The sequence below is a fragment of the Somniosus microcephalus genome, chromosome 6 (assembly GCF_052327205.1).
Source record: "Somniosus microcephalus isolate GS21.2 chromosome 6, FLI_Smic_1.0, whole genome shotgun sequence".
In the NCBI taxonomy this organism is placed as follows: domain Eukaryota; kingdom Metazoa; phylum Chordata; class Chondrichthyes; order Squaliformes; family Somniosidae; genus Somniosus; species Somniosus microcephalus.
In genome coordinates this window covers 43,185,767-43,199,249 of record NC_140992.1, presented here as the reverse complement: position 1 = coordinate 43,199,249, position 13,483 = coordinate 43,185,767, and the positions used below count along the sequence as shown (strand labels likewise).

The window sequence follows — 13,483 nt, the reverse complement described above, 5'->3', positions numbered from 1 at the left end:
GTGATTCCGGCAGATTCTATATTCAACATGAAGCAGCAGAATGTTGCCCCCGTGTAATAGATTGTCAAACTGTCAGTTATAGCAAATTAGCACTTTAGATGCACGTTCATGTTGAATCGAATGAGTGCTTAGTCCACACATTCTTTATGGAAGTTTGTAGTCACTTGAAATTGGCTACTGCACGGCCTACAAAAGAATGCTGGAGACAAAGTGGTCTGCAATGACAAAGCAATTAATCAATTAGGGGATTGTTTGATTTGGCTGAATGGGGCTGAAGTACGCAACAGCCTGGTCAGTTTCGCCCCTGGTCTTTAAGCAACAATCATAGGCCACATGGGTTTCTGAACGGCAGGGCTGCCTGAAATGACAAATAATTGTACTTTAATAAGGTGTGAACTGCTGCTAGAACTGCCTGAAATAGTCGTTGCGCTTAATACAGTTTAAGCGGCACCTTTGCAATTGATATCAATGGTGATGGCAAATGGTTGGCATCATTTGCCTGATAGAGGCGGCTGTCCAGGATAAGCAAGGACGGTGTAAGTGGTGACGACTGTAGTAGCAAAATTCTTCACCTGAAGTCGAGTGCAAGTATTTAACAACACTGTAAATTAGCAATTAAAAAAGATGGCGACAGTCTTCAAGAACCGAGGTGAAGCATTGGAGGAGTATGATGTGGTCAACCGTATCAAAGACTGCAGAGAGGACGAGGAGGAATAATGCGCTATGGTTGCAGTCACAGAGAACCTTGGGGCTGTTTTGGCCCTGTGGAAGGGAAAGAAATCTGATTGGAGAGATTCAAACAGGAAGTTGTGAGAGAGATGGGCATGGATCTGGGAGGCTAGAACACATTCAGGGACTTTGGAGAGGATTTTTAATAAAATTGCAATGGAATGCATCAAGCAACTGTACTCTTCTTCCTCACGATGGAATGTTACAAGCTGCAGTTCTCCATATCACCCTTCATAGTTAAAACACTTGGCTGAGGATTGTACTTATGAATCAAGTATTGGAAGTTTGCTATCTTTTAAATAATTTCCCCTCTCTTTTGCTGGTTGGGGAGTCCAGAACCAGGGGTCACAGTCTAAGGATAAGGGGTAGGCCAGTTAGGACAGAAATGAGGAGGAATTTCTTCACCCAGAGAGTGGTGAATCTGTGGAATTCATTAAATATATTCAAGAAGGAGTTGGATATATTTCTTAAGGCTAAAGGGATCAAGGGGTATGGGGAGAAAACAGGGACCGGGTACTGAATTTGGATGATCAGCCATGATCGCATTGAATGGCGGAGCAGGCTCGAGGGGCCGAATGGCCTACTCCTGCTCCTATCTTCTATGTTTGCTAAAATTACTGCAATTGTCTATATTGCTGAGCTTGCAATTTTAATTGAGATCTACTTTAAAACTACACAGAAGTTGTGCACTGTGACTATGTATAATTCTGAACTCTGGATCTTGTCGTGATGTTTCTACAGGTTGAGCTAAAGCGCTAACCATATCTTCTGGGCCAATAGCAACCCCTAAAATACCCAATATTGATTATTGCTGAAGCATGTGACGATGTCAAAATAGACCCACTCTTTTTGCCAAGGCACTAAAGATCCTTAATCACATGCGCAATTGTAGAATACTGTAATGCTCTTCTTTTGTAGTCTCCTGGATAACTTTGACACAGAACCAGGTCACCTCACTGAGGATCTTCATCTGTATTCACTAAGTGATCTCACTGCTATAAAGAAGGGGGAATTGGCTGGAAGGCTGAAGGAACTGGTGAAGATAGGAGCAGCACACGTGCAGAAGTGTGTGGTATGTACAAAAGAAACTTACACCATGAATAAGTATGTGGCATGTATAGTGTAAATAAGCAAGGAGATGCATTTAAATTATGTAGTTTGTACAGCATAAGCATGCAACAGTAGTGTAAACAAGTACATGATGCATCCAATACATGTGAAATGTGTGTGGCTTATACAGTAGAGTGGAAACATTCCATATAGTAGATTGAAAGATACATGTGCTGTTTTCATTCTAAATACTTAAATGTATGGTGTACGTTATGAATCATCCATATGGAAGCTGGCTTCTGAAGTGTTCTGCCTTTATTGTTTCCTTCACAGTGGGCTTACACTGCCCATGAATGGGTTACATCCCATTCTAAGGGTTTGACTTCAGAGTTTTCCTTTGCTGAGTGAGGCTGTCAACTAGGATTTTGACCCCCATTAACTGGTGGAGCATAGCAGTTTTATGGTCCACAATGTTATTCATTGCTTCCATTTTGTAGAAATCTACCACACCACAAAGAGGTAGAAGTGCTAGCTGAAGAGAGGCTTTTTGAGGCATTTTATTGATTACCCACCTTCGTCACATTCAGTCCTCTTGCTTACCAGTTTCTGAAATTAAGAATCAACGCAAGCCAATATTCAAATCCAGGAGCCTGAATTGTTAGTATTTTATCAATTCTCAGCAGTGCTATTTAGTGAGACTTCTGTAAGTGGATCGGAAGAATCTCGCTCTAAATTGGAGAGGTTTGTAAGTGACTCTTATCTGTCTAAAGGAAGTACATACATTGGGGGGTGAAGTTACTAGGTGCACTATTTTTCATGAATTCGTTAATATTTCAGGTAGAATTCCTGTGTTCGTTGTTTTAATGTTTTTAACCTATTTGGGTTAATGTCTTTATAAGAATAGTGAATATTGGAACATCATCTGAATATGTTAACAAATTTGCTAAATAGCACAATGTAATTTCTATCCTTTTTTAATTTTAATTTCCCTCTTTTTTTATTTTTTCCATCCTGCTCTTCATTTTGCATGATCCTTAAGTTCTGAACAAGTTGAACTGTAGCTAACCAACAAATCCTATACAGGAGAGAAGATTTCAGTGATGATGTACTCTTCCTACTTTAGCATGAGTACAATTCAAAGCTGGCAAAATATTGAAGTTCATTCCTTGCCAGTGTGGAAGAAGGGAAGTGCAAATTTCTCCCAGAACTTTGCAGTCTCATGCATTCAGATTGAAAAATGCAACCTATTTTGATGCATCTTACACCTGAACAAAGGTTGCTGCAAGAGTTTGTAATTTGTCTGACTCTCTGTTTAATTATTAATCACGCTAACATCCCTCTGATGTTGATCACTCTGCTGAATTATTAACTGCTGCTTTTTAGAGTGAGTTCCTATTGCAACTAGCACACTGTAAAAATTTAAAAAAAAAATAACTTTTGTTTTTACTTAGCTTTGTCAGGCTAAAGGCTTCATCTGTGAATTCTGTGGTGATGGTACTGATATCATCTTCCCTTTTGAGCTGCACAAATGTAAGCGATGTGAAGGTAAGCAGTTTGAGGTCACACCAAGAGATGAGCAAAAACAAATCCTGTTGTGTGAGAGTCTACAACTGTTAAACATCCATTCAAAAGCAATTGGTAGTGTCTTCAAATCTCAATACCATTTACATAAATACATGCAGTACATGTGTTAAATTGTCTGTGTATCCTGTTTATACTGTAAGTATGTGTGTCTAGTGCAAAAAAAGAAACTGTCATTAATATCAACACTTAATTTCCATGGAATTTCAGGGATGTTTTGGAGAGGGAGGTAGCTTATTTACTTTGCAATATTTTTCTGTTCTGGACCTCAGTCCATTCTATCTCTTTTTGGTTTCTCTTGCCCCTCTTGGGGCACTTCCCACCTGCTCTTCCTGCCACCCAATTATGCCACCTTTCATTTCTTCCCTCTTGCGAACTTTGCTCCAAAATCTCTTTGTCTGCCTCCCTACTTTCTCCTCCCCTCTTTTTCCTCACCTGTATGCTCCGCTTGGCGACATCATCCAAAGACACCAACGACATATACACAAACATAGAAACATAGAAAAATAGGAGAAGGAGTAGGCCATTTGGCTCTTCGAGCCTGCTCCGCCATTCAATATGATCATGGCTGATCCTCTATCTCAATACCATATTCCCGCTCTCTCCCCATACCCCTTGATGCCTTTTGTGTCTAGAAATCTATCTCTCCTTAAATATATTCAGTGACTTGGCCTCCACAGCCTTCTGTAGTAGAGAATTCCACAGGTTCACCACCTTCTGAGTGAAGACATTTCTCCTCATCTCAGTCCTAAATGTCCTATCCTGTATCCTGAGACTGTGACCCCTTGTTCTAGACCCCCCAGCCAGGGGAAACAACCTCCCTGCATCCAGTCTGTCTAGCCCTGTCAGAATTTTATACGTTTCAATGAGAACCCCTCTCATTCTTCTCAACTCTAGTGAATACAGGCCTAGGTGACCCAATCTCTCCTCATACGACAGTCCTGCCATCCCAGGAATCAGTCTGCTGAACCTTCGCTGCACTCCAGGTGTGGTCTCACCAAGGCCCTGTATAACTGTAGTAAGACATCCTTGCTCCTGTACTCAAATCCTCTTGCAATGAAGGCCAATATACCATTTGCCTTCCTAACTGCTTGCTGCACCTGCATGTTTGCTTTCAGTGACTGGTGTACAAGGACAGCCAGGTTCCTCTGTACATCAACATTTCCCAATCTATCACCATTTAAATAATACTCTGCCTTTCTGTTTTTCCTACTGAAGTGGATAACTTCACATTTATCCACGTTATACTGCATCTGCCATGTATTTGCCCACTCACTCAACTTGTCTAAATCGCCTTGAAGCCTCTTTGCATCCTCCTCACAACTCACAATCCCACCTAGTTTTGTGTCGTCAGCAAACTTGGAAATATTACATTTGGTTCCCTCATCCAAGTCATTGATATATATTGTGAATAGCTGGGGCCCAAGCACTGATCCCTGCTAGTCACCACCTGCCACCCCAAAAAAGACCCATTTATTCCTACTTTCCGTTTCCTGTCAACCAATTTTCAATCCATGCCAGTATAGTACCCCCAATCCCATGTGCTTTAATTTTGCACACTAACCTCTTATGTGGGACTTTATCAAAGGTCTTCTGAAAATCAAAATACACCACATCCACTGGTTCTCCCTTATCTAGTCTGCCAGTTACATCCTCAAAAAACTCCAGTAGGTTTGTCAAACACGATTTCCCTTTCATAAATCCATGTTGACTTTGTCTAATCCTGTTGATATTTTCTAAGTGTCCTGTTATCACATCCTTTATAATAGACTCTCATTTTCCCTACTACTGATGTTAGGCTAACTGGTCTGTAGTTCCCTGGTTTCTCTCGCTTTTAAATAGTGGGGTTACATTTGCCACCCTCCAATCTGCAGGAACTGTTCCATAATCTATAGAATTTTGGAAGATGACAACCAATGCATCCACTATTTCCATGGCTACCTCTTTTAGTACTCTGGGATGCAGATTATCAGGCCCTGGGGATTTATCGGCTTTCAGTCCAATTAATTTCTCCAGCACACTTTTTTTACTAATACTAATTTCCTTTAATTCCTCCTTCTCACTAGACCCTTGGTTCCCTAGCATTTCTGGGAAGTTATTTGTGTCTTCTAACGACACCAGCTCTATCTCTGCACCACCTCTCCTGTCCCCTCCATTGCCGCTGTGGCGTTAGACTGCTTGTCCAACATCCAGTCTTAGATGAGCCACAATTTCCTCCAGTAAACATTGGACAGACTTAAGCTATCCTCTTCGGTCCCCACCACAGACTTTCTATCCTTGCCATTGATTCCATTCTCTTCCCTGACCACATACTCTATTTAAATCAGAATGTTTGCATTCTCTGTGTCCAATGTGACCCCGAGCCGAGCTTTCGACCCCGAGCCGAGCTTTCAACCCCATACCCTCTCCAACACCTTGACTGTCTATTTCCACCTCAGAACATCGTCTGCCTCCACCCTGCCTCAGTCCATCTGCTGCTGAAACACTCATCCATGCCTTTGTCCCCTCCAATGCTCCTGTGGCCGACCTCCCATCTCCCACCAAGAACTTTTTGTTCTGTTCCTTCAACTCTGGCCCTTGTGTATCCCTCCCCTCCCTTCACCCACCATTGGCAGCCATCTAGGCCCCATGCCCTGCAATTCCCTCCCCAAACCCCTCCACTACTCTCCACTCTTTTAAGACCTTCCTCTAAACCCACCTCTTTGACCAAGCTTTTGGATACCTCTCCTAATAACTCCTTTGACTTGGTGTCCATTGTTTGTTTGATTACACCTCATGTGAAGCACCTGGAGACTTTTTCTAGGTTAAAGGAGCTATATAAATGAAAGTTGTTGTTGGTGTTCACTCATTAGCTTCTTGTGTCCATTCTATTTGGGAGATTGGGATGGTCTGTCCTGGGGAAATCTCCGATCCAGATTCTTTCTCGCAGACACTGGGATTTGAACTCTGTCGTATCAATCAAATTCAGTGCTGCAGCATTTATAACACATTTAAGTATTAAACTGTTTAACACTAAGTAAATTCACATATTGTAAGAATGCCTTCCTAACCTGTGTTGTGAGGGTTTGAATAAAGTGTTAAAAGAAAATCATTTATTTTTTTGCTCTGCAGAATGTAAAGCTTGTTATCACAAGTGCTGCTTTAAATCAGATCAGTGTCCCCGGTGTGACCGGTTGCAGGCACGGAAAGAACTGCTTGCCAAACAAACCATAGAATTGTACTTATCTGAGGCTGAGGGTGAAGAGGAAGAGAACTCGCAGAGTACAGATTGTGACTGAGCAAGAAGAAGACAGCAGAAGTTAACAAAACCACTTGAATTTTTGAATTGAAGCAGAGTTGAATTCACGCACTATTTTTTATCAGAACTGGCACTATAGCCTACACCTACACTGCATAGTTATATTGAAGATGCAATTTATTGCCTTCCAGGAACAGAAACTTTAATTGAGTGATATTGTCTTTGCTGGTCAACAAGTTGATAACTCCTCATCCGTCCTTGTTGCTTTAACAATTTTTGTTTATTTAAAAGTTTTTAGAATATATTTTTGCTTGAATATCTAAAAGGCTTTTGCTTGAATGTCTAAAAGCTAAAGGCTTTTTTTGGGGGGGCAGGAGCTGTCAAATCTGAGCAATCCTGGTATTGCGTGTATTGCAGCAGTCACTTTCCATCCCTCTTGCTACAGGTTGCATTCCAGGAACCGTGTACATTCATGCCAGAGTGAGGGTGTTTTCGGTCATCTGAGCAGAGTTGCAGATGTTATTCGCTCATCTGCTTCCATCCACATTCTATCCATTCTGGCCTGAAGGCAGATAGAGAGGTTTTTGAAAAGTCAATTAAGACAATGGCTGTAAACAAAATTTCTCTCCTCTGGTAATGAGTGTTCCAGTTTGTTTTTAGCACATAGATGCCACTACTATGGCATTGGCATTCTTATCAGTGCTGCAGTGTTCTTATCTGGTGTTATTTTAGGACTAGAAACTGCAATGATAGATGATGCCAAAGGGAGTCTTTAGTATTCCATTAGTCAAACTTTAACAATTAAGATTTTTGGATACTGCAAATTTAACTACATAAAGTTGATTTGCGTTACTGCCCTATTTGAGCTGCTGTAAAGTACTTTGTCCAATACAATAAGACTTGCCAAGAATGTATAGATTTATTTTAAATTCAGGCTCTGTAGGATGGTAAAAGGAATTGTGTTGTTCAAGAATGAAGTATTTGGCTTGAATGTAACAATTTAGTTGTTTGCTAGTTGTCAGAACATAACGTTTGAAAATCATATAGCCAGGTTAGTAGAGAAGTGGGATGATTGGAGGAGTCTCATAGTACTATACTTTTGTGAGCAGACTATTTCATCATGCTGTCATAAGGATGAGTAACTGTATAAAATGCAGTATGGCTTCTAACGAGATATACATGTCTAACTTTTTAGACACTCAATATTGTATGGATGAACAGATTGTAAAAAGTGGTTTTGGAATACCTTCAGGAAGCATTTCAGATATTACTTGCTTATTGTTGTCATATGTGTTTGACTGGTATCTCTCTCTACTGTTTGTTAATATTTTGTTAGTAGCAAGATCATTTACTCTTGTTCAGCTTTATATACTATTGTGCAATGTAACATCCTGCGTACTGAATAGTTTGGAGATTAATTTTCGTAAACATGGTACACAAAACAAAATGGACTTGGGGTTAGACAGAATGAAAAGGAAGGAGAGAAAGCTCTTTAAATGTTGCTTATGTTGAGGTTTTTTGTAATTGTACTGTTTAGGATCTAGAGAATGCTAATTAAAACCCATTTCCTAATGCAGCAAAATCTGTCTGCAAGGTTTGATGTTTCATTGTAATGTAATGCCTTAACTCAGATGGAGGAAAAACTGAGGTCAGTTATTGTGCCCATATCAGATACTCTTTTGGCTGAACACAGAAGGGTGACATTGTGTTTGAAGTTATGGACAAACTTGTTTACCAAGCATTTATGATTTAAAAAAAAAAAAAAACCTCAAACGTTGCATTGCTCTAAAATTTCAGTAACCGTGTGAGTTACTTGGCAAGTTTTTATCCTAATGTGCTTATTGTAGAATTCTAAAATTCCAAACTACTTGTTTCTAATGGAACTCATTCCCACTTTATGTCTAAAATGAACTTTGTCCTTGTGTGAATGGTGCTGCTGTTGGGTTTGTGAAAACTCATCCTTTTAGTTATCCTTCTCGCCAGCCCTTTCTCTCATTTTTGTTAAGCCATTCTCATTGCTGCAGCAAGCCTTTAATTATATTGCTTTCTCTCAGTTCTGTTTGTGCTCTGTGCAAAATATGACGGCTAGGTTCAGTGCAATCCAATCCAATAATAAAACTAGACTTTCTTGTCTGTCTCATCCCAGTATAGTAGTAAAGATGAATATTGTATATACCTCTAAAAGGAGATATTCAATAAAATTATGAAGTGTTGAAACAGACTCATCACTTCCTAAGATTCCCAGTTCATAAAGAACACTGGATGGGTACGTGTGAATTACACAACTGAAGGGTTTCAGATGATATACAAACCTGAAAAGGGGAAGCCTGTCAGTTTTGTAAATCATCTGAATCTCCAGGTTGTGCAATCCAGTGTTTTTTAAATCTTATTTTAGTCTTTGCTGCAGTCTCTGTCTAATGATGTGTTCTTTTAGATGGTGAATTACAAAGAGATTTACCATATAACACATTATTTCTGTTGCATTAATTGGTTTGCCAAACTCTGCTTGCATCAGAAAGAGTGGGCAGTTAGGTATCAGTTTGAACATTAATAACTTATAAACATTTTCATATAAATAGGAACTCACTTGGAAATATTAGTACAGAGAAAGTGTAATCAAATACAATTAAATGAACTATTAAATTATAATGTCATTTGTAACCCAGGTAAAATTTGTGATCTGACCCCTTAACCAAGATTTACCAGACCCTGATGACATGATAGGCAAGTGCACCATATGATGTGATACTGAGCCAGCAAACAAAGGTACAATCCCCTGTAGTGTTTTCAGCTGATCTCATCCAGGGCAACAGTGAAGGTGCTAAAATGGGTTTTAGTATTCTTAGGATTGGGAAGGGAGAAATTGGCCATGGATTTCACTCTCGACCTGAGAGTGCATGTACGTAGATGCTTGAAGGCAGGGTTGGACTTGGCTGTGATGGTTCTAATGGTTAAATAGCCTGCAACTATCCACCAGGTTCATATGTGGAAAAACAGCTACTTCCATGAAGTCCCAGTGGGCTGCTACTGCCTGTACAGCCATAGCCCAGCTGAATCGCTGCCTGGAAAATAGGAGTAAGGTGATCAGTTCTAAAAGTGATAAACAGGCACATTTATTCACAAAGTTAAATATATGGGTGCAAATTTTTTCTCCAATTTTCTCTTCCTTTCCTAAAGGAATTGACTCTTTCCTCGGGATTCCCTCTGGTACTTGCCCAAGTGGCCATTATTCATGAGAGCGGAGGCAACGTGCTTCAGCAATCTGTTTGATAGTGGGAGGTATTGTCCACACACATACTCTTGGCAGGGATTGTTTCTATTCCCAATTACTATACAGCAAGCAGGATGATATTTCCCCTCCCTCATCCAGTGGATCCTTTTTATAGCTCCCAATACTGGCTTGGCTGAGATCAGCTAAGTCAGCACAGACCAGGGATCAAACCTTCAACCTTCTGGTTTGGATGAACTGAGTCATTGGGGAAATCGGACAGATTTTGACACAGAATAATGAGAGGATTTAAACATTTGACAGTTTATCCTTTAATTGCAGTTTTTATGTTTTTTGGTGGTTTCCTTTTAGTTTTGCACAATAAATTTACAGATATGTCTTTAATCTTCTGTGGCAATTAATTGTGACCTTAATTTTAACATGGGTACGAGGCAGTAATGTACATAGAAGCGGGGACGGCAGATTCCAGGGTGCCACCTTCATAATAACTAAGCTTGGTAGAATTACCAGGACTTGTCCCAATACATTTTAGCATGTCAGAACTGCATTGAAATATCATTTATCAGGGAAGGGCAGGTCACACAATTCTTGTAAAGTGTTCCTACTCTTCTCAGTCATCAGTCTTCATATGAATTAGACAGCTCAAGAGCACTTGTTGAATTACTAATATGCCTCCAATAATTTGTCATGATTTACATTTTGACAAACATTTTAGATTAAAAAATATGAAAATGTGCTGTCTTGGAATATTGAGAATTTTGCTATTGGTGTTTTGTCTATAATCTTTTGTCTTAATTCTTCAATTTTCCTCTTCTTCCTCCCCCGCTCCCAAATCTTCAACCAGTAATTCTACACTTTGGGTCCAAGAACATAAGGGGAAGGGGAGGTCATAATTTTGTATTCCGGCAAACTGACCAGCCAGTTTTTCCTCTCGTGTGCCATAGTATAGCATGTGCGCTCTAGCAGTCCTGACAAGAAATAGGCAGGTACACTTGTGCTTTGAACATTGTTCTTCTCACAGCATGTGGATTTTTTTTTTCCACCTCTTTTTCCCCCCCCCAAAATCTATCTGTTAATCATTTTACGCTGTCTGTTTAAAATGTGTAGTTTCGTGACACCAATTACCTTTTTAGGCTTGTGCAATGTTATTTAATTATTGCTTCAAATGATCTCATTAACTGAGTATTAAAATGCAAAAGTTATAATTGTTCTTTAAAACAACAAATATAAAATACAATTAAAACAATTTTGTTCTGCAGACTTCCCTTCAACTGAGTACTCCCAATAAATTTTCCAGAAGTTTTTTGGGGAAAAAAAATCAGTTATGCACTTGAGAGAGGAGTGTGTTATCTCCTGAGGGTTTTTGTAAAGGGGGAGGAAGTAAAGAGGATTTATTAAGTTTTGTTTTGGTTGATTGGTACAGCCACTGGTAGTTATTGAAAGAGCTTAAAATGATGGCGTCTAGACATCTTAGGGCAGACCATGTGAATGTATGTAATACTGTAACAGTTCATTAATGCCAGTCTCAATTATATAATGTATACTCCAGTAAACAGCAAATCAGGATGATGTGAAAATAGTTCAGTGAACACCGTTCTCTTGAATGTCTTAAGATGTTGCAGAATGTAAATATACATAAAGGGTGCAAAATGCCCTATGCTAGTGATTCATTCCTTTTTTTCCTGTGTCGGTTGGGGGGGGGGGGGGGGGGCGGTCTTCACATTTTAATTTTTATACTGCAGGTGTGGTAAAATAAACCACTAAACAATGTTTTGTTCAATAACTATTTAACAATTTATACAGCCAATTCCTCAATGTCTTCTAAGCTAACTGACTGACTTTGCTCTCAATATTTTCAAATGTTTTTGTTCATGTGGCATAAAGATCCTAGTCGAGAAGAAAGTTTATTCCTGAGAGCATCAAAACCAACCAGTGGTTCAACCGTGAGGTCTTAGGGAGATAAACTATATATCCTACGGGCTTCTCAGTTTGTATCCTTTCTATGCAGAGCTGCTATAAAGTTAATTCATTGGTTGGCAGATAAGTGATCAGTCTTGTACAGTACAGTACTTGATACTGCATCTTCTGAGCAGATGTTAATTCAGGTGTTTTTCCGTGTTGCTACTTAATAGTTAAGCACTCTGGTCCGTATATTTGGTGTGTATTGAGTATTTGGTTGTGTTTCATTTGTGGCAGGTTTTGAGACTGTTCCAGGAAGGACTTTATTAAGATTAAAACAATGTACACAGATTTTAAAACCTGGAACAGAGGCAGGATTACATGAATTTTCTATTGTGTTGTATATTAGTTTGTAATTTCTTTGAATAAAATGTTCAGAAATGTAATGGTTTAAACAAGTCAAGGAATATTCTGTCTAGCACTCCATGAATTTAATGGACAGGAAAATCGGGCTGGGTGTACATGAGGTGGCAGATTCACTACTGCCTGTTAGGCACCCCTGCCAAAGTTGAATTTCAACCCCAAGATTAGTTTTTAACATATTAGCTATATAGGATGCAGCAAACCAAACTCAACTCAATCAGACCTATGGAAGGATAGCACGAGTCCTTCTGGGTGACAGACATTGCATTATTTATAGACTTCTGTTTCTAGAAGAGGGCCAATACATTTTCTCTGACTGTATACAGTCAAATAGAAAGCCCTATTCCATCAAGTGTAATATTCTAATGTAACGGATATCTGGAAATATGTGCTAAAGCACTCATTTCATAAATCCAATGCATCATTCCCAGTTAAATCAATTAAATAAGTCCTGGCTTAAGCACAACATTTCTTAAAAACTTGCAGGTTTTTAAAGCTTTTGCTACATGTTTTATGCTTTCCTAATTTTGGATCGCTGTGTGCTCATTCTGAATGTCCTAGTAAAATATTTTAATTTGATGAAGCTGAAAAGCAAAGCACTGACATTGATATTTAAACTGTACATATCATGAAAATCTGTAGTTTTGTAAACAGGCCTATTCTGGCAAGGATTATTTGATTCTCTTGTGTGGTTTGGACTGGAAGGAAGAAAATTGTATTGTTACACAGTAACTATATTCAGTAACCGTCCACAATAAAAACATTACTTCTAAATGTGTTATGATTTTTTTTAATGAGTACATTAAGTACAAAAGTTTTAGTACATGGACAGGACTATTTTCAATCAGCAATTGAGTTTGTTGCACAGGACAAATCAAATACAGCCTTTATTGCATTTCTGTAACACATTCTAATGCTACCTAGTTGGTGTCTAATTTGTATGTAGCATTGAGTGTTTTTCTCTTTAAGGATCTGCAATTATCTGAAGTGTAGTCACTACTGCATTGTAGGAAAGGCGCAGCCAAATTGCCTACAGTAAGGTCCCATATTTTAGCAAGTGTTTTCTCAGTCCGCCTTCAAAAAGACAAGAAGCACATGCACAGAAGACACAAATACCCAGTTCAGATCATAACAGGATACTATTGTTAAAACCCCTGAGTTACACTATTATAGTTAGATATTGGGCAATATGCATAATTCAAAATTATTTAATTTAAATTATCCAATTCAATCACTAAATTCCCATTTTGCTGTGTTATTTACAATGCTTAGTTTAAATTATTGGTTAATTACATTTTTTAGCTTAAAAAAATTACTTTAAATTATCCTTCTGC

General features: G+C 39.0%; 1 protein-coding gene across 2 annotated transcripts in view; it reads left to right on the top strand.

Annotated features, from left to right (window-relative positions):
* rubcn (rubicon autophagy regulator) overlaps positions 1-12,923 on the top strand; it is a 91,304-nt gene extending 78,381 nt beyond the window's left edge. For both annotated transcript variants that reach the window (XM_085990080.1, XM_085990082.1), the window contains 3 exons: positions 1,648-1,801; positions 3,231-3,324; positions 6,472-12,923. In XM_085990080.1, coding sequence (XP_085846206.1) covers positions 1,648-1,801; positions 3,231-3,324; positions 6,472-6,638 — 415 coding nt within the window. In that variant the 3' untranslated portion in view covers positions 6,639-12,923. The remainder of the gene's footprint in view (positions 1-1,647; positions 1,802-3,230; positions 3,325-6,471) is intronic.
* Positions 12,924-13,483: the final 560 nt, after the last annotated feature.